Below are 26,183 nucleotides of genomic sequence, written 5' to 3'. Positions count from 1 at the left end.
AAGATAGAAGACATGAATGAAACAAATATTCACCTTTCGGAATAGTGTGAACTTACTTTGATATGCAATAGAAATAACTGAAATAGAGACCGCAGTTGCAAAACTTTGATCTGCAATTAATTGTCAAAACAAAATAAATTAGCTTAATATAGTACATGTATATTATGGCGTCGTTTGATCTGTAGGGTAGTAGTATTAACCCTTGCAAATATTTAGCACTTTTAAAAGATCTTATGCAATCACAACAATTATTACATTGAAGCATCTGATGAAGTAGAAAGTTTGAGCAGAAAGGGTGACTGCTGAGAGCCCTGGAGGCTCTGATGAAGAAGGACGCGATCGTCATATTTACCCAAATTTAAGAAGCAAACATACCAAACGCAAACAACTCCCACATCTAATTAAGCTCTTAAAGGATACAAAATAACACAAAATATAAAGTTCATTCAACAGCTAAACAACCATCCATATATCCAATCATAAATAAGTGTAGAAAAATCAATTATATCAAGTCATACTGATAACTATATTCTGAAGCTCAACTGAATATTTGAACAAGCATATAGATGTATGGTACATAAAAATTTACAATCATCAAAGGACATATGATAAAATTTTAGAAACATCAAAGGACATACGATTGACTACTCCATTGCTCCTCTAATCATCATCTCCATGGTGGCGTCTCCTCCTCTTTTCTGATTTTTTGATATCCCTACCCTTACTTGAACCATTATATCCATCACCCGAATCACTGTCAGTTGATGATGAAGTTCTCTTGCTATTTCGCTTGTGCCGCGAAGTAGAATCCTCAGATGTTTCAGAATCAGAATCTGAAAGACGACTTCTCCTTCTCCTCTTCTCTTTCCTACTCTTCCTTTTCTTGTGTCTATATTCATCACTATCATCTGGAGACTCGTCCCTCATGCTTCTCCTGTGCTCCCTCCTCCTCCTTTCACCGGAACCATCTGAATCACTAGCTTCCCTGTTAGTCTTAAACACTCCTTCTCTTTTCTCTACCTCTCTTTTTCCTCTTTCGGTCAGCATCTTTGTCTGACTCGTCATCATCTTAGTCATCCTTCTTTCTATAAGAACCTCTCTTCTCACTAACTTCCCCCTTTAGCAATAGCTCTCTCAATCTCTGAATCAATCTCAGAATCTGAACTCTCACTATCCTCTTCCTCCTCTTCTGAGCTCTCAACATTGCTTCTCTTATCCACGTCAGCCTATCCCTTCAACTTATCCATTCCAACAAACCCCAGTGACCGCATTGCTTCAAGATCCTTCTCCTCCTTGTCATCTTTGATTTTCACAGTGTTCTTGCATTGAAACTTGAGGTGCCCAACACGGCCGCACTTCTTGCAAGCTCCACGGGACACATCCACGTCAGCATTGGTTTTCTTAGCGAGCTGTAGAAACCCTTGGAAGCTGGCATATGCATTATCTGCATCAGGGTCTGCATTTGGCTGACTTTGCGAAGTATCCTTGTCATCCTTATTGGGTGCATAAGGGTCATAGCCAATGGCACTCTGCCATACGCCATGGGTTTGGGGGGCTGCACTACTGTGAACCCTATTGTTCGCAGGCATGCGAACCCTACCTGCTGTAGCCGGCATCTTAAGATTTCAATGTAATTCCAGAACCTGGGAAGAAAAAATAAATAGACAACTATCAGGAACAAAAACACAACCCGGTAAAATATCATTATGTGTAGAATGAAGTATATGATCTTAACCTAAAATTCACACAACCATAATACAACAACAACAACAACAACCTAGCAAAATCCCATTAAGTGGGGCAACTACATGGGTCAAATTGCCGATTCCTCCAAAGTCTGAAACTAATAATCAAGCTGTAGACAATTCGGCCGATTTAACCCATGTCGAAATCAATCTGCTTCCCCACAGACTTGCCATCCCGAAAAAACAACAATACAGAATTTCCTATCAATGAAACAAAGCATCTCTGCCTTCTCTGCAAACTCAAACAGAGCAAATGAATATGTGTCCTACACGAAAAACCCAACCCGCAAAGAGATCCAATTGCCGCCACAAACTTAATGCAGCGGCTGATACAAAAGATCTGTAAAGAGATCCAGGTATTATGATGGTATGGGGTTTTAGAAAGATGCGCAAAAAGGGAAAGGATCAAGGAACGAAAAATAAAGACAAAAGACGGCGAAAGCATAGAGGTCACTTGCTTGCTCAAGCAGACTCTCAAGCCAGGTTCAAGTGAGAGATGGGGAAAAATGTTCCGACCTGGGCACAAAGCATACTTCGAAAGTGAAAACAATGGTGATTTAACAGATCAGAAACCTTTTCCGTGCCCATATTGCAACAGTGTTCAAGTCTGCTCAAGCACTCGGCGGACACAAGAGGGCACACTTTTCCAGTGCTAATGAATTTCGAAGTGTGCCACACCCGTATTGAAATTTCAAGTCCCCAGTGATGATCCTCTAATTCTCACAAAGCAATTGTATAGACAGGAATTTACAGACTTGATTTGTGATTCTGAACACATTTTTTAACTGCGTTCTGTTCTGAATGTTATGAACAATATTTGATTTCAATCATTTCAAGTTTTAACAATTTGACAGGGTGGTTTTATATTTGTGTAAGGGGGATCTTTGTTTTGATTATCATTCCAGAGTCTGTGCTAGTAGTTTCTATCTTCTTTGCATGTTCATTCATGTTGTTCAGTGTTATTATTCGCAGATCGTGGAAAATAATGGTCTGTTCAAATTTTGTAACGCAATTGTGCTATAACGCCGCTATTGTAATATCCCGCCTGTCAGTATCGGAATATTATCAGTCGAGTGTGTCAGAGGATTAATATTTCGAAAGAAAGTTTAATGGAGAATATTTATTATGAGATGTCAGCCTAATACGGATAAAGTATCAGTGTCGGATAAAGTACGTTTAAGCCAAGGGCAATTTGGTAATTGTGCATTAAAAGGAGATATTTATTTTGGATTGGCCAAAAATATCCCATTTTCTTATCTTCTTTCTCTCTCTTGGTTGGAAAACTTTTTCCTCTCCCTTTCCTCTTCTCCCTCACGTCCCCTTTCCTCTTCCTCTCCATCAAATCTTTTCACTCTCCATGGCAAGTGAAATAATAATATTGCTCCCTCATGGTCTCTTGAACTTGTAGAAGGTTTGATTTCTCTTCTCCATCTCCTATGAAGTTCATCTCATCTCTTCTCCTTTGAAGCAAATCTTCCCAAGTTGTTAGAAGTGAACCAAGCCAGGATTGTTAGCAACTTAACAAACAAGAAGTTATTAGGGTTTGGGTTGAACTCTTCCTTCACATATGGTTCTCAAAGATGTTGATTATGGAAACTAGGGTTTTGGTAAATGGAAGCTTGGGTTGTTTATGATATGGTTTCAAGTTTGGTTCAAGTAAAGCAATGCTTTTTCATGAGAACATAAGTACAAGAAAGTTGGGTTGGTTTGGTAGAAAAGCAAGAAACAAGAGCTAGGGTTTTGAAGAGGAGTTTGATATGGGATAGGAAATTGAAGATTTGTTGAACCAACAAAGATTATGGTGTCTTAGAGTTCAAGAAAACAACAAGATGGAAAGGTATAGGCTAAGATTGCAAAAGAGACAAGTTGGGATTTTGTGGCTTGAGCTTGGAAACATGGGAATCAATTTCATATTATGATTAGGTGAGTTCCTTAGATAGCTCCCACCCTTGGGATTATGTGATATATGATTGTATGATAACCATGAACTTTTCTAGGGTTTTTATATGTATATGTTACCCCTTTTTGTGTCATGCATAAATGTACATGTGAATACTTGTTTTGAGACTATTTTACAGGTTCTATATGATCTTTAGCAACTTGCCATGCATTGGGATACTTGTATTGAGGTTTTTGGGTCAAAAACTCTATTTTTGGATGTCTGGACTGTCCTAGCTCGCAGTGGCGAGTAAACTACTCGCAGTGGCGAGCTGGAAGTCGAAGGAGGGGTGTTACTCGCCCCCAGCTCGCATACAACTCGCAGTGGCGAGTAAGGATTACTCGCAGTGGCGAGTAAGGATTACTCGCAGTGGCGAGCAAAGCACTCGCAGTGGCGAGTGACAGGGTGCCAGCTCCCTGTTTGCTTGCTTCAGGTCCTTTTTAAATGCACTTTGGTCCAGTTTCTTCGAGCATTCTTTTACAGTACTAAACCCCTCAATACATGACTCCAAGGCTTGGACTTTTAAAAATGTTTCTTGATAGTTAAGCAAGTATTCATAACGTATAAATAAGCATGGCATACAAGAGTTTAGTACGTGAATCGAATGGGTAGCAAGCATTAACTAAGGAAGGGAATGGAATTAGAACCTCGACGTAGAAGTTGAGATTTAGTATGTTAAACAGGAATTGATATGTATGATAAAGTGCGATGAATATTCTTCTACGCTCATGAACTTATATGTTATTACCCAAGGGATCGATTAAGGATCCGAGTTAAGGGAATTAACTCAAGAGGTTATAGATTAACCATTCATGTATGCATAAGATTATGATTAATGAATGTGTAGGTGCCATGTCTCTTGTAATCCATGAAGGTATGGATTCAAGGGGTTTCCATTAGGAAACGGGGAAGGCTCCGTAAGGGGATCACATGGTACTGAGTAATTAAGCCGTAGGTGTTCGTGTCTCTTGCAATCCATGAAGGTATGGATTCGAGGGGTTTCCATTAGGAAACGGGGAAGGCTCCGTAAGGGGATCGCACGACACTGAGGGAGTCCGATGTACGTACATCGGTCATGTATGGGAGTGTACTCGGGGTTACTCCACCCGGGACTCTCCGTAAAATGAACCAAGATATGTTTGATTGTTCAACGCTAACATAAAGAATCAATGAATACATTCATGCATGTTTTATGATATGATTATGTTAGGTATAAGCTAAGTAGAGAATGTGATGCCGAAGACGTACTTAGGTTTCCCTAATCGTCCGGCTTAGGTTGGTGTCATGAGCATGTTACATGAAGACCTCGATGCGTTTACCGTATCTTGGCATAGTGGTCTTAGGTCCCCTTGACCGCCATGACACTTTTGATAGTAAGCCTATAACAAGTATGATGCAATTATGATGGTCCTAGCATGCACAACCGTCTAAGAAAGCAAGTCCCCACACACGTATAATCAACCGTCAGGTTGTAAAGTAGACACGTGGCGACCGTAGGTTTCCCTTGAGGTTGCCTATAGCCTAGGATTAGGTGGAACTCACTGAGACATTATGTCTCATCCCAATCCTATTTTGTTTCAGATAAACAGGTCGGACGTCAAGTTAGTTGCCAGATGGATATTTCATCAAGTGCTCGTTCGTACACGCTGAGGAATGGATATGGATTTAAAGGATGCATTTGTTATTATGTTAGACAAAAGGTTTTGTATCGTTTTATACGAACGTGTATTGATGTATAATATTCATTCGAAGTTTTTATGTTGTATTTTTAATGTATCCAATACTAAAAATAATGCACGTGCTAAACTTTCTAGATACGTTTAGTATGGGTGTTACATTTGGTATCAGAGCAGGTCGATTCAGACCGTGCCTTGGGTCATTAAATTACAACTAAGGTAGTGGGACCATTGGGTTCCAGGTAAATGTTTTACTTGTTGATGTTAGTTGAGCCTGATCAACTCAATTTAACACTCGACGGTTAGAACGGATGCTTGAGAGCTGAATAGGACCTAGGAGGAATGAAGTAAGAGATGAAGTTGCCTTGAAAGGTAAGGACCCGGGAGGAAGATTAGTAAGAGATTGTTGTTCCAGGAGGTGGACGGTGAACTAGGTTGTAGAAGTATAGGTCCTCTGGGAATGTAAGATAAGGTTAAGAAGGAACGTTCTGGAAGTATTGAGTAAGATGCGGGAGATACTTCGCATACCCGTAAGTAAGAGTTGGAAATGTTTATGTATGATCTGAAGTTTTAGTAAGAGCTGTTGTGGAACAGATTTATTGTACAGGAAGAAGTCGATGTTGTTGACGGAATTAGTAGGCTCGCAGGGATAGCGTTATGTAGATGAGTTGATGGATTTGAGAGATCAGGGTGGACAAGGTTCTAGTATACGGAAGGTACAATAAGCGTCGACGTAACTAGGAAAGCTACTCATAGTAGATGAAGATAAGGATTTAAGCGAAGGTTTATGATTGTCAGAGCTAAGACGTTAATTTCCGACGTGCCGAGAATTGTATCGATATAGGTTGATGGTTGCCGTGCACATATTAAAGAACATTTTACGATGGTAGGAATGAATGATATGCATTGGGTTACTTGAGAAATAAGGATTTTATGCAAAGTAGTTTTTGAAAAGAATGTTGAACTGAAGAAGCTCACCAATAGCGAACGTGGGCGAAGTTTCTGTTTTTCCGAAAATGGTCAGTTCGTCTCAAAGGTTTGCAGTAACTATTGGAGAGTTATTTTCGCAATAATATTTTAAGTAATGAAAACCTTTATGACAACAAGTGACGAATGCATATCACACCCTAAGATTTTCAAAGAAGAAGGCCGGAGCAACTATCAACGGAATTGATTCGATTCAAGGTAACTTTGGAAGTTAATGTGTCAAGGGTCGAGAAGGAGTTCAGATCAAGAGTCTAGAGGTTCTGGTGTTTAGAATGGATGTCACGGAATTGAAGACATGAATTACGAATTAAAGTGGTGCGGAGCTATAAGAAATCACAAGGTTCTGGGTTCTGTGGAGTTATGAGTATTTCTCGCACCTACGTTTTGCTTAATTAACTTGCAAGGGCTCGTTAGGATGTTGAATTATAAGTTTACAAGATTTTAGAAAGAAATATGCATATGGGTGATTGGAGTTGATGCTTTTGGAAATTCAAAGAAATTTTGTAGGTACCGGTTGTTACGACTCGGGTAGAGTAGACTAAATTCACCGGAACTAAGATTTGAAAGCACGGTTGTGTTGTCAACTCGTTCTGTGAATTTAGAGTAACGACTGGGGCCTAGATTCAGTATAGTTTTATATACAAACAATGGGGAAATCATCAACGTCAATGGCCCGTATGCTAGTTTATGAAATTTTCTTTAAAAGAAAAACTAACGAGCAAGCAACGGTAAGATTGAGCAAAACGTAGCATGAAAGAATGTCAAGTTGTAATGTTAGATTCATAAGGAAGGTACGTAAGAGTGCAAGATGAGTCTACCCTGGGAAGTTGGAAGGATGAATCATGGAAATAGTAAGTATGTAATATCAAAGATGTATACTATGAATTCAGATTACCCGAGAATAAGTTGAGTAAGGTATGTGTATGTCAAGAGAAAAGGTCATCTTGAGTTTGATCTTACAAGCCAAGGGTAGAGCAAGATAGCAGAGATAGTTGCAACATAGAAAGTTTGAGAAAAGTTCACGAGGATATTATTCAATGATAAAAGAAGGGTGAAGATCGCTCGTCTCAACGGATTAGAGAACTAGTCAAAGCCAACCGGTGGGAAACAGAGTAGCGCCGCGGAAATTAATTGGCAAAGTTGTAAACGTGACCATGGAACATGAAACTTTGGTTGTAAGAATCTTCATGAAGTATGTTGGAAAAGTAATATAAGTTTTAATAAGAAGTACTATGAGACAAACAAGGAATTCTCGGTGTAGCAAGTAAGTATGGATGTTTATGTGGTCAGTGATGATTAAGGTAAAAGGATGAGAAGTGTATCTTTACTTAAGTACGACAGAGAAGATTAGAGTTGCCGCAGAGGAAGTAGTCGGGTTGTCTAATTGTCGTTGTTGAATATGTAGAAGAGCATAAGTTATAATGATGGAATAAGGTTCACGAGAATTACATGATGAAGTACATACCCTTCTATACCAAACTTGTTAAATGATAACGATACTTGCTAGAGTAATGACGAGATATGATTGTAATTTTTCTTAAAGTTAAGATTGGTATTAAGGAACTTGGAAACGACATTGTTTTAAAAATATAATATTAAATATTGATGAAACCAATAAGGTACGCCATAAGTGAGCAAGTTCACTTAAGACGTATGGATTTCAGGACCAACTTGATATAGACAAGTTAAGGGCGAGTTGAAAAACCTTTTTAATAAATTTAAAGACTCGTCCTGTGGTTCTGAGGTACCATTACAAATTTGGTTTCAAAATGAGATTTTCTTTATTCAAGTAGCTGTTCGTTCCAAGAACCTATGTACCAAAGTTTAGAAATTTCTTGTAGTAAAGTACTAGATTGAGTATCGTTATTAACTAACAAGAGGCGGTATTCGGAAGTATGCAAGTATAAAGAGGAGAAGGTTTTAAAGAGGAGATGGCGTGTTCGTGCGATATCCATATCATACGGGATGCACGGTTTCGTGCTAAAGTGTTCAGTGCAATTGCAAATGGACCTAGCGGAAAGTTTTAAAGTGAGCAAACCATAGATTTGGTTATTAATTGTCTAGAGAATCGGAGTAATTGATTTCATTTTCCCATGTCAAGATAGACGAGCTACCCATGGTTTCGGGTGTGAGAAAATCGTAGGAAGATAGAAAAGTTCTGAAGAGTTTGAAAGAAATGTGCGGAACCATCAAGGTAAGTAAACTAAGCAAGAAGAATAAGTCGCCAAGAGCGATAAGAAAGATTATGTATGCAAGGAAAAACGTATGCAAGATAACATGAGTTAGATGCATGGAAGCACTACAAGGCAAATTCTGAGTGTTTCAGCTGGTTATAAGTTACTTATTTGATGGTTAAGCTAAGTAGTTAAGATGTAGACTTGAAACAATTAATCCATAAGAAGCAAGATAAGAATCAATCATGATGTTCTAAGATAGTTTTGGGATTTGATAAAGAGGTTATGTTCATTGTGCGGATTAAGGAAGAGAATAAATTACACGTTTTGATGAGGGAAGTATGCCTTGAACTCGTTGGAGTGAGTATGAGCGGACTTTGTTTAACTGAAAACTGAAGAAGACGAGTTTAATCTCAGGAATTGGTAGATGGTTTTCGAATTTCGAGGACGAAATTCTTTTAAGGGGGGTAGAATGTAATATCCCGCCTGTCAGTATCGGAATATTATCAGTCGAGTGTGTCAGAGGATTAATATTTCGAAAGAAAGTTTAATGGAGAATATTTATTATGAGATGTCAGCCTAATACGGATAAAGTATCAGTGTCGGATAAAGTACGTTTAAGCCAAGGGCAATTTGGTAATTGTGCATTAAAAGGAGATATTTATTTTGGATTGGCCAAAAATATCCCATTTTCTTATCTTCTTTCTCTCTCTTGGTTGGAAAACTTTTTCCTCTCCCTTTCCTCTTCTCCCTCACGTCCCCTTTCCTCTTCCTCTCCATCAAATCTTTTCACTCTCCATGGCAAGTGAAATAATAATATTGCTCCCTCATGGTCTCTTGAACTTGTAGAAGGTTTGATTTCTCTTCTCCATCTCCTATGAAGTTCATCTCATCTCTTCTCCTTTGAAGCAAATCTTCCCAAGTTGTTAGAAGTGAACCAAGCCAGGATTGTTAGCAACTTAACAAACAAGAAGTTATTAGGGTTTGGGTTGAACTCTTCCTTCACATATGGTTCTTAAAGATGTTGATTATGGAAACTAGGGTTTTGGTAAATGGAAGCTTGGGTTGTTTATGATATGGTTTCAAGTTTGGTTTAAGTAAAGCAATGCTTTTTCATGAGAACATAAGTACAAGAAAGTTGGGTTGGTTTGGTAGAAAAGCAAGAAACAAGAGCTAGGGTTTTGAAGAGGAGTTTGATATGGGATAGGAAATTGAAGATTTGTTGAACCAACAAAGATTATGGTGTCTTAGAGTTCAAGAAAACAACAAGATGGAAAGGTATAGGCTAAGATTGCAAAAGAGACAAGTTGGGATTTTGTGGCTTGAGCTTGGAAACATGGGAATCAATTTCATATTATGATTAGGTGAGTTCCTTAGATAGCTCCCACCCTTGGGATTATGTGATATATGATTGTATGATAACCATGAACTTTTCTAGGGTTTTTATATGTATATGTTACCCCTTTTTGTGTCATGCATAAATGTACATGTGAATACTTGTTTTGAGACTATTTTACAGGTTCTATATGATCTTTAGCAACTTGCCATGCATTGGGATACTTGTATTGAGGTTTTTGGGTCAAAAACTCTATTTTTGGATGTCTGGACTGTCCTAGCTCACAGTGGCGAGTAAACTACTCGCAGTGGCGAGCTGGAAGTCGAAGGAGGGGTGTTACTCGCCCCCAGCTCGCATACAACTCGCAGTGGCGAGTAAGGATTACTCGCAGTGGCGAGTAAGGATTACTCGCAGTGGCGAGTAAAGCACTCGCAGTGGCGAGTGACAGGGTGCCAGCTCCCTGTTTGCTTGCTTCAGGTCCTTTTTAAATGCACTTTGGTCCAGTTTCTTCGAGCATTCTTTTACAGTACTAAACCCCTCAATACATGACTCCAAGGCTTGGACTTTTAAAAATGTTTCTTGATAGTTAAGCAAGTATTCATAACGTATAAATAAGCATGGCATACAAGAGTTTAGTACGTGAATCGAATGGGTAGCAAGCATTAACTAAGGAAGGGAATGGAATTAGAACCTCGACGTAGAAGTTGAGATTTAGTATGTTAAACAGGAATTGATATGTATGATAAAGTGCGATGAATATTCTTCTACGCTCATGAACTTATATGTTATTACCCAAGGGATCGATTAAGGATCCGAGTTAAGGGAATTAACTCAAGAGGTTATAGATTAACCATTCATGTATGCATAAGATTATGATTAATGAATGTGTAGGTGCCATGTCTCTTGTAATCCATGAAGGTATGGATTCAAGGGGTTTCCATTAGGAAACGGGGAAGGCTCCGTAAGGGGATCACATGGTACTGAGTAATTAAGCCGTAGGTGTTCGTGTCTCTTGCAATCCATGAAGGTATGGATTCGAGGGGTTTCCATTAGGAAACGGGGAAGGCTCCGTAAGGGGATCGCACGACACTGAGGGAGTCCGATGTACGTACATCGGTCATGTATGGGAGTGTACTCGGGGTTACTCCACCCGGGACTCTCCGTAAAATGAACCAAGATATGTTTGATTGTTCAACGCTAACATAAAGAATCAATGAATACATTCATGCATGTTTTATGATATGATTATGTTAGGTATAAGCTAAGTAGAGAATGTGATGCCGAAGACGTACTTAGGTTTCCCTAATCGTCCGGCTTAGGTTGGTGTCATGAGCATGTTACATGAAGACCTCGATGCGTTTACCGTATCTTGGCATAGTGGTCTTAGGTCCCCTTGACCGCCATGACACTTTTGATAGTAAGCCTATAACAAGTATGATGCAATTATGATGGTCCTAGCATGCACAACCGTCTAAGAAAGCAAGTCCCCACACACGTATAATCAACCGTCAGGTTGTAAAGTAGACACGTGGCGACCGTAGGTTTCCCTTGAGGTTGCCTATAGCCTAGGATTAGGTGGAACTCACTGAGACATTATGTCTCATCCCAATCCTATTTTGTTTCAGATAAACAGGTCGGACGTCAAGTTAGTTGCCAGATGGATATTTCATCAAGTGCTCGTTCGTACACGCTGAGGAATGGATATGGATTTAAAGGATGCATTTGTTATTATGTTAGACAAAAGGTTTTGTATCGTTTTATACGAACGTGTATTGATGTATAATATTCATTCGAAGTTTTTATGTTGTATTTTTAATGTATCCAATACTAAAAATAATGCACGTGCTAAACTTTCTAGATACGTTTAGTATGGGTGTTACATTTGGTATCAGAGCAGGTCGATTCAGACCGTGCCTTGGGTCATTAAATTACAACTAAGGTAGTGGGACCATTGGGTTCCAGGTAAATGTTTTACTTGTTGATGTTAGTTGAGCCTGATCAACTCAATTTAACACTCGACGGTTAGAACGGATGCCTGAGAGCTGAATAGGACCCAGGAGGAATGAAGTAAGAGATGAAGTTGCCTTGAAAGGTAAGGACCCGGGAGGAAGATTAGTAAGAGATTGTTGTGCCAGGAGGTGGACGGTGAACTAGGTTGTAGAAGTATAGGTCCTCTGGGAATGTAAGATAAGAGATTGTTGTGCCAGGAGGTGGCCTTCCACCAACGACAGCACCGCTTATGATGTATGACTCCCCACATTATGGCTTAGACAAATGGACTCACATCTTGTATGTAAAGAAGTAACACCTTTGTAGCACGGACACGCACACCAGACACGACGACACAGCTAATAATTTGAAAAAATCACATAATTCAGTGTAATTACAAGAGTTGGCGGTGTCGTGCCGGTGTCATGCACACATGCCTAATCTGGAGTGTCCGTGCTTCATAGAGTAACACACATCATATATAACTTGTTGAACAACAATCATAAATAAAATTTGTTATTATGTACTTATTGAAGCTTCAACATAATTACAAGTGTTATCAGTTAATTAATTGTGAAACAAAACAAAATAAATAATGCGAATGAGGAAATCTTAATTTCAATAAAATTTTGTAGTTACCAAATAAATCAACGGTTCTCAGAATCGCGGCTATGCGCTGCAGGAGAGGAGAGGAGAGGAGAGGGAAAAGAAAACCCGACGACCAAGTGTTGTTTTGTTTCGGAGCGAGCTTCTTATCTTTATTTCAAGAGACTCTGGAACTAAAATTAGATATGAGAGAATACTGTATACAAAGAAAATCCCCTTCTAACTCTTTTTGATTGGGTTTTTCTCCTTTCAAAATTACCTCCAATTTCAATATGGATATCACGTAATAAATAGATAAAAGTAAAATCAAATACTAAAACAAAATGTAACAAATTGTATATTTTTGATTTATTTTTCTTATCGTTTAAAAGAAAATAATCGATGGGAGTGAATTCAAATATTAAAAAATGTAAAAAACAAAATATACTTTTTGCTACCATATTAAAATATACTTTTTGCTACCATATTAAAAAACAAAAATGTAACAAACACGATATGAGTATATGTCCAAATTTTTTTCTTTATTTTTAAAAAGTGTAACAAACTAGATCAAATATATGTGACATGTAATCAATAAGAAAATAATTGTTTTTTTTTTATTTTATATACTGACAAACCAAAATATGCTGAGTTGATAAATAATTTCGTTAATTTTTTTTTTCTTTCACTATCCATTTCATGAATTTTCCGTTCACCGTCAAACAAAAACCACCACTGCTGACGGTGGCGAATAACAAACCTCAGTCGTTGCTTTCACTGCTTCGTCTTTTGCATCAACAAACACAAATGATGTGAGTATTAATTATGTTCGTAGGATGTTCAGTGGCTCCTCATTTACCTTATAACCCTGATCATTCGGTACCTAATGGAGGCTATTGCTAGGCTCCTAGCACTTGATTCTCCCAGTGCTTTTATTCTTCATGTTCCTTCATTTATATATGTTTGGATTGGTATAAATTTTAGTTCTGTGATGTGTTGTAATGCACGAGTTGTGCCGGTTGTTCGTATGAGAAAGCAACTGCTCTAAGGCTTTGTTTGGTTGAAGAATGAAAGTAAAAGGAAACAAAGAGATAGGAAATATTGTATGAGGAAAGAAAGAGAATAGAAATTGAAGGGATTATTTTGATTGTTTGGTATAAGAGAAAGTAGAATGGAAAGTTGGAAGAAAGAATGATATATAAAAGATACATTAACATTGTTCTGGACCGACCCAAAAGACCTTTGGCCCATTAACTTAGGCCCAATATCTTCTAAAGCCCAAACTCCACGTTTGGCAACATTGCTTGCAACATACCTCCTCCCCGCGAGGGGGGTGCACGAAGCAAACGAGACCGGTTCAAAAGAACTCCAACGTCTCTTTGCACATTCTGCACGTTCCCACAATAAACTCTCTGGCGGTTACACTTCCCACGATTTCGTAACCGCCAGAGCCAGGTGTGCCACCACAATGGCTCTGCAGCCCTCCACCTCTATAAATAGGGGACTCAATGCAGTCCCCAAGGTAGAACTCTTTCTTCCTCTCAAACCCTCACTCTCTGAATCTCTACTAACTTGAGCGTCGGAGTGCCTGCAGGTACACACCCCCATCCGCTCCAGGAAGCATTCCAACACATTCTACCACCGTAGCAACCACCATATTCAAAGCACCGGTAGTCACCTTCTGATCAAGTACGATCAGTGGCGCCGTCTGTGGGAAAGACATAAGCTCCCCCGTTTTTACACTACTAAAAACCAAAGCTTTTCGTAAAAAACTACCATGACTACCAACGGTGCTCATTCCCAGTTACGAAGTGAGGTGCACGTCCTTCAACAGGATGGCATGACATCTACACCTTCACCTGTGGAGACAAACAGGGAAGAACCAACTCACATTATTCCTCTCCAACAAAGGCCTTTACAAGGTCCCCCACGACCTACGAAGACACCCGAGGATGCCACACCAACCGGTGTCCTAGTCGGTAACTTGATCCGCACGGTTCAACGACATACGTCGTTAATCGAGGAACAGAACCGGCGCTTGATGGATCTAGAGCAAGCGCGTCACATCGTCTCCACCAGGCGGACTCCTTCCCCATCATATAGCAGAAGGGGAACGAGCCCTCACAGGCCCCGTTCTAGATCCCCTCGGCGTTCCATCAACATCAGATCTCCGAGCTACACCAGGAGGTCATCAAGGAGGTCGCCAAGACGATCTCATCCCAGGCGATCTCCATCCAGACGATATCCCCCGAGGAGATCTCCTCCGAGAAGATCCCCGCCTAGACGAAACAGGTACTCTTGATCTCCCTTCGGGTCCGAGGACACTCGCGATGCTTGTTACGACCGTAAAGCTTATGGTCCGTTCACACGACGCATCCAAGAAGCTCATATCCCTCGCGGACTGGAGAAACCTCCGCAAATGGACTCATACGATGGGACGATTGATCCAAACGAGCACATCGAGAACATCGAGGTGGTTCTCACTTACAGGTCGGTGCGAGGCGCCGTCAAATGTAAGCTCTTCGTCACCACTCTGAGACGAGGAGCGGTTACATGGTTTAAGAACTTAAGGAGAAACTCCATCGACTCATGGGGCAACCTCTGCAACGAGTTCACAACCCACTTCACAGCTTCAAGGACGCAACCAAAAACGGTCGCGTCCCTAGAAGCCATTGTTCAAGGAAGGAGCGAACCCCTCCGAGACTACATCGAGAGGTTCAACAAAGATGCTGTCCATGTACGAGGTGCCAATGAGACAATGAAACTGTACCTCATCGCCAAGGGTCTGCGCGAGGACACCGACGTCAAAAAGGATGTCCGCCTGGATCGCCCAAGGACTCTCAACGAGTTCCTAGCAATCGCCAAGATCTACATCGCCTATGAGGAGGAGCTGTATGCGGACCGCCTCAATAAATACCGAAAGGAGGAGCCTGCTGCTGAATCCTCCAAAAAGCCCTTCCATGAGAAAAAGAAGGAAGGCAAAGCTGCTCGGGAAAGCAAGAGGCACAACGGTCACTTCACCGAGTACACTCCTTTGGCCATGTCAAGGGAGAAAATCCTCGCCGAGATCGCCGTAGCTGATCTGACAAAAGTTGGCATCAAGCCACCAAAGGCTCCATCTCAAGAGAGGAAGGGGATCGATAAGACGAAGTACTGCCGATTCCACAAATACCACGGCCACACCACCAATGAATGCATCCATCTGAAGGATGCCATTGAGCTACTCATTCAGAGAGGTAGGCTCAAACAGTTCATCAAGAACTCGGAGGCAGAAAGAAAGACCGTCGAACTCATCGATGACAGTTCTGAACCGGGCAAAAACCATCGCCATGTCCGTGGAACATCTCGGAGATTTCCCTAACAATGTTGAAATCACCCCCTACTTATACACATGGGAACAGTTTCCCACCGCCAATGTCATCACTGGAGGGGCGCTGATCATTTCCATGGGAAACATGAAGAGGAAATTCGAGGAGCTCATGAGCGTCAATACCATGGCTCCCTCCTATCGCGGAGGAAGACCACCTTTGGAGTTCTATGATTCCGAACTACCTGGTGGGGCTTTAAATTCCGCCATTCCTTTGCTCGTGCGAGCATCGATGGCCAATGCAGACGTCCGACGAGTCCTGATTGACACAGGGGCCTCGTGCGACATCATGTACACCAGTCTGTTTAAAACTCTTCAACTAACGGAGAAAAACCTTTCTCCCTACGTTGGGGACGAACTCTACGGCTTCAACGGCTCATCTACTCAGCCATGGGGGTACGTGGAACTACTGGTCACCTTCGGCGAAAAGGAGGTCAAGAAAACAATAAAAGTCCCATTCTTGGTGATCGACTGCCCTTCTCTCTACAATTGCATTATAGGGAGAACCGGGCTTGCCCAACTTGGGGCTGCATGTTCAACCGCTCACCTGAAGTTGAAGTACCATGTGAAGGAGGGCATCATCGCCTCTCTCAACGGAGACATCGAAACTGCAAGAAGATGTTTCGTTTTAGCCAACAAATCCCAGAGCTCGGTTTCCCAATCCAGCAAACCTGCTGAAGACAAGGGGAAAGCTGCTGCGAGCACTCTGGAAGCCAACTTGGTCGAATTTGACCCCAGGTTCACCAAGGAAGACCTGAAGGAACAAAAACGGGAGAAAAAGGATCCGCTCAATGCAAAACTTCTTAGATCTATTCCTGATGGGGAGTTCGAGATGGTCCCTTTCGGAAGCGACCCCTCGAAAAATTTCAAAATTGGCAAGGATCTTCCCGAATTTGTCAAGAACCAGCTGATCGCCTGCCTCAGGGAGAACGCCGACCTATTCGCATGGAGCGTGGTCGACATGCCCGGAATCGACCCTAGCGTCGCTTGTCACCAGCTGACAGTAGATCCCGGAGTTAGCGCTGTAGCCCAACGACATAGAAAATAGTTTCCTGAAAAATCAGAGGCTGCTGAAAAAGCTGTGAAAGACCTCCTAAAGGCAAACTTTATTTCTGAGGCCAAATACATTACCTGGCTCTCCAATGTTGTACTTGTCAAGAAATCTAATGGAAAATGGCGTATGTGTGTTGACTATACCGATCTTAATAGGGCCTGCCCTAAAGACGCATATCCTCTTCCTAACATCGATAAACTCGTAGATAATTCCTCCGGCTACAAACTTTTATCCTTCATGGACGCCTATTCTGGGTACAACCAGATACCCATGGCTGAAGAGGATAAAATGAAAACAACCTTCATGACTGAATCAGGGAACTATTACTACAATGTAATGCCCTTCGGTCTGCGAAATGCGGGGGCTACTTATCAACGTATGATGAACAAAGTCTATGACAAGACACTTATGGGAGACATTCTCGAGGTTTACATGGATGACATGATCGTAAAATCCTAACAAGAGGTGGATCATGCCGCCCATCTCAAAAGAGTGTTCGAGCAAACTCGGAAGTACAACATGCGACTCAACCTAGAAAAATGCACCTTTGGAGTCCAAGCGGGTAAATTCCTTGGTTTCTATCTGACAGAAAGGGGAATCGAGGAGAATCCAGACAAATGTCGTGCATTTACTGAGCTTCCAACACCCCACTCCAAGAAGTGCATCCAAACACTCAAAGGAATGCTAACTGCCCTCTCCAGATTCGTGGCTAAGTCTGCTCAGCATGCACTTCCCTTCTTCAAATTCTTGAGGAAAGAAACGAAGTTCGATTGGACAGAGGAATGCGAGAATGCTCTGAGGCACCTCAAAGACACCCTATCAGCACCAACCGTACTCTCGCAACCCGACCAAGGTGAAACGTTGTACTTGTACCTATCCGTCTCTTCTGACGCGGTAAGCACTGTGCTCATTAGAGAAACGACGGAAGGACAAAAGCCAGTCTACTTCACCAGCAAAGCACTGCTGGGTCCAGAGACGAGGTACCAGAGAATCGAAAAGGTAGCTCTCGCACTCCTCACAGTGGCCCGAAGACTGAGGCAGTTCTTTCTAGCTCACACAGTGGTGGTCTGGACGGACCAACCCATCAGACAAATCTTGGGCCGCCCAGATGTAGCCGATCGGATGATGAAATGGTCACTCAAATTATCCGAGTTCGACATACATTACGAATCCAGAAAGGCACTGAAGGCACAAGTGTTTGCGGACTTTCTCGCCGAGATGACTTTCCCAGCTGAGGATAGCTCTGAGGAATGGACTGTCTTCATAGATGGATCATCCAACTTCAAGGGAAGCGGAACCGGGATAATCGTAGAAAATAACAAAGGTATCGTTGTCGAAATCTCCCTCGCTTTATCTATTCCTGTTACCAATAACACTGCAGAGTATGAGGCCTTCTTGGCTGGCTTGCGAACCGCCAAAGACATGGGGGCCAGAAAGGTGAAAATCTTTACCGACTCACAACTAGTGGCTTCCCAAGTCACCGGAGAGTTCCAGGTAAAAGAGGACCACCTCCAAAAGTACGTCCAGTTGGTACTAGAGAAAATGAAAGAGTTTGAAACCGTCGAAGTAACTCACGTTCCTCGCGAACAGAATACTCGGGCGGACATTCTTTCAAAACTCGCAAGTACACGAACTGCGAACGTAAACAAAACAGTAATACAGGAGGTTCTCAGTGAACCAAGCATCCAGGATAAAGGAACTCTACCTCAAGAGATCAATGCGATCATCGGAATGGAAGATTGGAGGGGACCCATCTCTCGATACATAGAGAACGGGGAACTCCCTTCTAACCCGCAAGAAAAGACAAGGTTGAAGCGAAGGGCCTGCTCATTCACTTTGGTGGAAGGAACCTTATACAAAAGAGGCTTCATCATTCCACTAATCAAGTTTTTAGGACCTAACGAGACCCAAGAAGTCCTTGCCGATGATCATGACGGCATATGCGGACAACACCTTGGCGCCAAAGCTCTCGCAAAAAAGGTCCTACGAGCAGGGTACTATTGGCCCACCATGTTAAAAGACGCCCAAGATTATGTAAACCTCTGCGATAAATGCCAGCGACATGGGGACATGCATCTAGCACCTCCCGCTGAGCTAACATCTTTGGTTTCTCCTTGGCCTTTTGCATGGTGGGGCATCGACCTTCTGGGACCATTCCCTAAAGCCGCCGGACAGCTGAAATACCTCGTAGTCGCCATCGACTACTCAACAAAGTGGATCGAAGCCGAACCACTGACAAAAATCACAGCTAAAAACGTACTCCGTTTCTTCAAGAGAAACATCCTAGCAAGGTTCGGAGTACCAGCTCTGGTCATATCCGACAATAGTACACAGTTCACGGACCAAAGGTTCCAGGACTACCTAAGGAATATCGACATCTAACAAAGCTTCACCTCCGTCGAACACCCTCAAGCCAACGGCCTCGCCTAGGCTGCAAATATGGTCATTTTACGGGGGATACGAAGAAGGCTAGACACGGCCAAAACTCAGTGGGCTGAAGAGTTACATGCGGTTATTTGGGCCTACAGAACTACTCCCCATTCCACGACTGGCGAGCCACCTTTTCGACCCACGTACGAGACAGAGGCAGTCTTACCCATTGAGCTAACCGAACTTACATGGCGTACCGACGCCAACACTGACTTCCCTGCCAACACGACAAATCTACGTGAAGAGCTCGAATTTGTTGACGAAGTCAGGATCGGAGCAACCTTGCATGAGGCAGCGCTGAAACAGAAGATAGCCGCTCGCCACAACAAGAAGGTCATAAAAAGAGAATTCGAAGTCGGCGACCTCGTCCTCTGACGAAATCATAAGGATTCTGAAGAAGGGAAACTCGCCGCCAACTGGGACGACCCCTACAGGATCCGGATGAAGACCGGGACGGGGGCTTACAGACTCGAAGATCTCCACCAAAACACAATTCCAAGGACTTGGAATGCAGAAAAACTCAAAAAGTATTACACTTAGATGGCAGACAACGCCAATTTACTCTAGTGTACATACTCAGTTCTATACAACGAACTCTTCGCTCTCAAACGAGCAAATAAACAGAGGAGGAAAGTCGTGCCACTCCAAATCCAAAAAGAAAAAGGATGAGAGAAATTTACACAACAAATTCTCTTACTCCTCAGTATGTACGCTTACCACTGCGACATCACTGCTTGGCATGTTAGGTAGAACCCAGCTCGCGATGGGTGATTCACGCCTCAGTGCGTTGAACTTAGAATGGTTTTTTCGTTCATCCGCTGTTACACGTCCATAACTTTGGACACACATTCAGATAAACGATATCTTGGATGTGCAATATTTCTAACTAATACTCTGCGTAAATAGTTAGAAACCTCCTGCCCCAAACTCTTCCTTGCAAAACAACGCAAATGTAAAACTTTTCACACAAAGTAACTAGCTACTGGGAAGAAAGGGGCAAAACTTTGATTTCATCGAGTCAAAGCAGCAAAAATCCAGGCGAGCATGCTAAACTCTCCATTCATTAAATCACTTCGTCGAAATAATGACTGCGGTGGGTAGTCCATCCCACCACAACAAAACGAATCTCGGCTTAAAAGCTTCGCATTTCAAAAGCGAACAACAATACAAGTCGAACAGTTAAGAGCATACGAATTATTGCAGTCTGTGAAACACACAAGATAGATAATTCGCTCTCAATAAGCACTTCAAACAGTATCAAAAAGTCTCACACAACGAGCAATCAAATTCAAAACATTATACTTGAAAGTAAAACATACATTTTAGACAAGTGTAATTGAGAATAAAGCAGTTATATTATAAAAGTGCTAAAACCACGAAGGGCACACAATATCATTACAAGCATAATTGTTGAAGAAATTAATTACAAGGCCTCATCAGGCCTGGGCTTCATCAACATGCCCATTATCTTCCTCGGGGTCGGGGGGAGGAGTGATCACCCCATCTTCCACTTCACTGAGGGGATGAATTTCTTCGACGTTCAGCTCGATACCCAGGTTCACCACCTTCAGCTGAGCCACCGCCCAGTCGAAACCAAGCTTGACGGCGTCCACCAAGCTTCCTTCCAGCTCACCAATCCTGTCCACAAGACCAGCACGCCGTAGGACACCAAGGTTTTTCGCCTCATCCTCTCCAGGGAGGTCTGCCTTCTTCAGAGCTTCCTCCAAAGACACCTTCTCCTCGGCCAGCTTCCGGGAGGAATCGGTTGCTTGCTCAAGAGCAGCCTGAGCCCAAGATAACTGCTCCTTCAAAGAAGCCAGCTGACGGTCACGCTCTTCCGCGACAAACCTCTTGCTCCTTTTATCCTCCTCAAGAGCAGTAACCTTGGCAGTCAAAGCATCCCTCTCCCGCACCAAAGCATCAACCTGGACTTCACTCTCCAGCGAAGCGTTGTTAAGGGTGGCAGCGACCTCCGGTCAGCTGGACTTAGGTCCTGGATGATTTTCAGCTCAGGGTCATCCAAGAAAAGGGTCGACTGGGGGCCGCACAGCTCTGGCTCGGACCACACTTTGGGAAGCTGGAGGAAGTCCCCTTTTTCAGAACGGACGGGGATGGCCCTGATCGGCGTGATTGGGTCCTCAGAGGGCACCCTCACCTTCTGCCTCTTCGCAGAATCCTGCACTTACTCCTCAGAAGGCTCCTCACCTTCCAAGTCCACCAAAGAACCAGAGGACTAGCCAGGAGCAGAACCAGCAATAAGATGCTCCAGAGATTGAACATTTTTCCGTTTCTTCTTGGCCGAGATCTTCTTACTCGCCGCATTCACGAGAGCCCCCAAATCTTTCATTTTTCCTGCAACACAAAGAAAAGGGAATTTTGTCAGTTTGGGGGAACAAAACAAGAGTGTGGCAATAAGGAAATCAGCAGAAAGACAGAAAGAAAGTAAACTACCAAGGCAGGCTTCGAAATCCTCAGAAGTCAACAACTCATGGGTGTTGATGAGGCGGGGCTCTGTTACTGAAGTCCCATCCGCACTCATCAAAGGGTTCCCCCGTCTATCAGTCTTAACCCTCTGTGGAAGAGACTCAATAAAAGCCCAATGTTGTTGACGCAGGCTTTTCTCTTCATCAATCAGATTGGCAACAGTACGACCAAAATCCCTCGGTTCGTAGATAAAATGGTCCTGAGACCAGCATAAATGAAAGAAAGGACGACGCTCATGAACATCATCCTTCACGACCTCCCAAAGGTTATCCAGAGCAGCCACACTCTTTGGTCGAACCAGAAAGAAGCGTTCTTTGAAACTACGAACCTTTCCGGCAAAAATCTCAAACATCTTCTGGGTCTGACGAAAAGAAACCCAATCCGCGCCCCGTTGCACGGTGAAGAAGGAGAAGAAGACATTTTTGGAGGCAGGGATGCGAAGATAATCGCATAACAACTCAAAGGCCCGCATAAAGGCGTAGGAGTTGGGATGGATCTGGGTGGGAGATAGTTTTGTCCAACGAAGCACGTCCCGCTGGAAGTTAGAGAAAGGGAGCCGGAAACCCATGTCCTTGAAAACAACTTCATACATGGGAAAGACATAGTTTTCATACTCCGAACACACCCTGTCAGACGTGCTCGGTAGAACCAGCTCCCAATCTCCCACTTATCTGATGGTACCAAAGGGGGCTTCACCCACTCCATCAGTAGCAAAAACAGACTCCGTTTCTAAGGGCTCCTCTCCGGGCCGCGAAGCAGCGGACGCGGAAACTCCCTCGTTTGCCATGATAGACCTGAAAAAGCAAGGGAAAAAGTGAATCCAACAGTCAGATCCACCCTTCCTTCACCCATCAGGTCGGTCACGGCAAGGAAGGGATCAAAACGCTACCACTAGAAAACAAGAGGAAGTACAGGCTCGACTCACACATCGGGGAGACCTACTCCCGGCGAACAGACCCTAAAGCTTATGGATGAAGCCTAAGCCTGTCGCCAAAGTTTCTTCTAAACACTAGTAGAAAACAGACATCAAATATTTTCAAAGTCTTTCTGATGCACGGTGGAAACCATCGTAACCAATGACGGTAACCACTGAGTCAGAAACACTTTTGCCTTAAGGGCATGCATCCCTATAGTTTCTAAAAAAGAACAGAAACTAAAGAAATTACAAACACAAAAGCAAAGAGATGAAGTCATCGGAATATTACCTGTTACGATGGATGGTTTGGACTTGAAGTAGAAAGTTGAAAGACTGGAAATATTTCGCCTTTGAGAAACTCCGGAGAAAACTTCTAACTCTCTGAGAAAATGAAACAAAGTAATATTCCAAACAACGTTTGGGCTATTTATACTCGTTTCATAAACCACTCAAAAGTCGCGACTTTCTATCCAATACAGCCCTTCACATACAACTCTACTTCCCTGTAGCATTCCTACGGTCCAAATCTGATCAAACCATTCATCCAAGGGCCCTGATTTTTGGTAGCGGTTCATGAAACGTCAGGATTGAATCAATGGTTATGACGATACCTCAGAAACACAAACCGAGAACACTCTACAGACTATAGGTACTCAAGTACTACAATAGCCTTTACACGTGTCATACAGAAGTCAAAGGTCATGTCTCTTCAATTTTTCCCTCGAAACGGGAGCATTAATTGCGGAATGACATTCGACCAAACTCTCTAGCGATGGAATCTTTCCGTCCGATCCTCCGTTCCGAACATCAAGATGTCGAGCATGACTCATCGAAACTGGCGAATTCATTCAAGTACAAGGCGAACGGGGCTAGGGAAACACGAGTCCGCTCGCCTAACCCTTTTAACGCTCTGGACCGCCCTCACAAACTACCCTCTGAATCAAAGAAGTCTCCAAGTCTGGCGAGCAAGACTCTCTTTACCCTCCAACAAGAAAGATGCTCGACAAAAAAATATCCTCATGCGGTCGGTCACCAATGATCAGACGCCCGCACTTAAGTCATCACTCTTAGTCAAGAGCAACGACTTGGGGGGCTACTGTTCTAGACCGACCCAAAAGATCTTTGGCCCATTAACTTAGGCCCAATATCTTCTAAAGCCCAAACTCCACGTTTGACAACATTGATTGCTTGCAACATACCTCCTCCCCGCGAGGGGGGGTGCACAAAGCAAACGAGACCGGTTCAAAAGAACTCCAACATCTCTTTGCACATTCTGCATGTTCCCGTAATAAACTCTCTGGCGGTTACACTTCCCACGATTTCGTAACCGCCAGAGCCAGGTGTGCCACCACAACGGCTCTGCAGCCCTCCACCTCTATAAATAGGGGACTCAATGCAGTCCCCAAGGTAGAACTCTTTCTTCCTCTCAAACCCTCACTCTCTGAATCTCTATTGACTTGAGCGTCGGAGTGCCTGCAGGTACACACCCCCCATCCGCTCCAGGAAGCATTCCAACACATTCTACCACCGTAGCAACCATCATATTCAAAGCACCGGTAGTCACCTTCTGATCAGGTACGATCAAACATAAATATCCTTGAATATAAAAACGTGTCTAAACAAAGAAAGTGGGGCTATAGATTGTGAATATAATTCAATTGCACGCCATAGAGACATGGCAAAAAATGAGGCAATGAATTGAAAAATAAAAAGAGAGAATACGGGTGAACAGTAAAATGAATAAAGGAATTATATACCCAAAAATGAATAAAAGGAATAAAGAGGGTGTTTTGGACTTTTCATACAAAATATGTGTGCTTCTCCACTTTTCCGTCCATTTATGAGGGGAAAGGTTTCTAGTGTGGGTCCCACTGAATTCTTTCTTTCTTTAGCCGTTTTAATTGAGTTCCAAACAATGGAAAGTGCTTCTTTCCCTCAACTTTCTCTTCCTCACAATCTTTCCTTAGAAACAAGCACATCCTAATTCTTTGTATTTGTTAACTTGAAGAGCCAATGGAGTTTGGTTTGCTCTTTCCAGTCAACAACTATCGTTGGGGTTCCGATAAGGGAGACTGGTGCTAGTGGAGAAAGATTATGATAAAAGAATGAAGATTGATAGCGATGTGGCAACGAAATAGTGAAAAGCAACTATGGATGTTTGTAATCCACCACCGTCGACACTTGATTTGGAGCTTTGATACTCTCATAAAAACGTCTAAATTTATCAATCAAAACAAAAATTAAATCCAAAAAATTTAAAAGAAGTCTATGCAATAGAACCATAAAAAGAATGAGAAACACACTAGTTACAATTACTATAAAAAATGGCTTAAATATGTAATTTGTTCTCGGAAATATACGTAATTTGAGTTTTCGTCCCTGAACTAACTAATCCTTTCAAAGAAAATTAATCATTTGAGTTTTGGTCCTCATCACGTTTTCGTGCTGACGTGACATGCGATTACTGACGTGGCTGCTGCTGATTGTGAAACAAGACTGATATCCTTATTTATTAATTTTATTAGGTCTGCAGCAACTTAACCTAATAATTTCTCTCTAAAATGCTCCACTAGGTTAGCAACAATTTAACCTAACAAATTCCATTAAAATGCAACGCACCAATTTAACCTAACAAATTCCCTCTAAAATGCAACAATCCCTAATATTTCTCCTCACTGATGAACTTTTCATTCCTATCCTGTTATGTCATCGTATCGTTTGTATATATCTATTGTTTGTGTAGACTTTTTTTATTCTTTGAGCAAATGATATTTTCAAAGCCCTCCTATATGCTTTCTCTCTAATCAGTATCCTCTTCACTTTCTCTCTCATACAAACTTACCACCACTCTATCTCTCCACTCACGTAACACACACGAGAAATTTTTAGGTGGTCTAGGACCAAGAAATTTTCTTTGGTCACAACCAAAGAAAGAAGAGAGAGAAGAGAGAAGAGAGAAGAGAGAGAAAATGAAAAGTATTTGTTTATTTGTAAAGATAGAGAGAAGGCAAAAACTCTATGTGTGACCAAACCAAATTTCTTGGTCCTGTGTCACAGAAGAGTTTCTCCACACACAAACCCTTCTTCTTCTACATTCATTTCGATCATTTTTCCGCCTTCTCCAAATAAAATAAAAACATCATTGTCTTCATCTCTTCATCCTCTACAAAACCCATTCGCTTTCCACCACATTGGAGTTGCACCACCGTCGTTGACCACGACTCTTTTTATTTTGCAAGGTTAATTAATTGTTATTTTCAGCTTTTATATTCCTCATTTCTTATACTTGATTTGAAACCTTGATTTAAAAACTCATGTGATTTGAAATAATATAAAAACCTATATTTTAGAAACCTTGATTTGAAAATTCATGTGATTTCTGATTTCAACACACGACTTTATTGTGAGGCTTGAATTCATGTGTGTATCTTTCTCTTTTGTTCATGCACAGTGCATCTTTGAAAGTTGTAGTAGATTGATCAGTTTTTTACATTCATTATT

At 42.1% G+C, this 26,183-nt stretch overlaps 2 protein-coding genes and 3 pseudogenes across 3 annotated transcripts; 3 read left to right on the top strand and 2 right to left on the bottom strand.

Moving 5' to 3' along the window:
- Positions 1 to 470: 470 nt before the first annotated feature.
- Positions 471 to 12,614, bottom strand: LOC146928925 (CAX-interacting protein 4-like; annotated as a pseudogene). The gene is made up of 2 exons (XR_015005900.1): positions 12,486 to 12,614; positions 471 to 1,643 (listed from the first exon to the last, which is right to left on the bottom strand). The product of XR_015005900.1 is annotated as a CAX-interacting protein 4-like (transcript).
- Positions 1,716 to 2,432, top strand: LOC146928926 (uncharacterized; annotated as a pseudogene).
- Positions 12,615 to 14,850: 2,236 nt separating the features above from the next.
- Positions 14,851 to 15,792, top strand: LOC146928924 (uncharacterized). The gene has a single exon (XM_085707167.1). It carries the CDS (start codon positions 14,851 to 14,853, stop codon positions 15,790 to 15,792), a length of 942 nt encoding a protein of 313 aa, XP_085563293.1.
- Positions 15,793 to 19,291: 3,499 nt separating this feature from the next.
- Positions 19,292 to 19,657, top strand: LOC146928923 (uncharacterized). The gene has a single exon (XM_085707166.1). The coding sequence runs from the start codon at positions 19,292 to 19,294 to the stop codon at positions 19,655 to 19,657; it is 366 nt and encodes a 121-aa protein (XP_085563292.1).
- Positions 19,658 to 20,718: 1,061 nt separating this feature from the next.
- Positions 20,719 to 21,629, bottom strand: LOC146928922 (uncharacterized; annotated as a pseudogene).
- Between the last annotated feature and the right edge of the window lie 4,554 nt (positions 21,630 to 26,183).

The sequence above is a fragment of the Medicago sativa genome, chromosome 4 (genome assembly GCF_051527215.1).
Source record: "Medicago sativa cultivar Bolivia chromosome 4, Bolivia_mono, whole genome shotgun sequence".
Lineage (NCBI taxonomy): Eukaryota > Viridiplantae > Streptophyta > Magnoliopsida > Fabales > Fabaceae > Medicago > Medicago sativa.
Note: the sequence above shows the minus strand (reverse complement) of the source record. Positions and strands in the feature narration are given on the sequence as shown.

Coding starts and splice junctions, on each gene's coding strand:
- LOC146928924 (XM_085707167.1), top strand. CDS start 14,851: ATGGACTCATACGATGGGACGATTGATCCAAACGAGCACATCGAGAAC.
- LOC146928923 (XM_085707166.1), top strand. CDS start 19,292: ATGGTCATTTTACGGGGGATACGAAGAAGGCTAGACACGGCCAAAACT.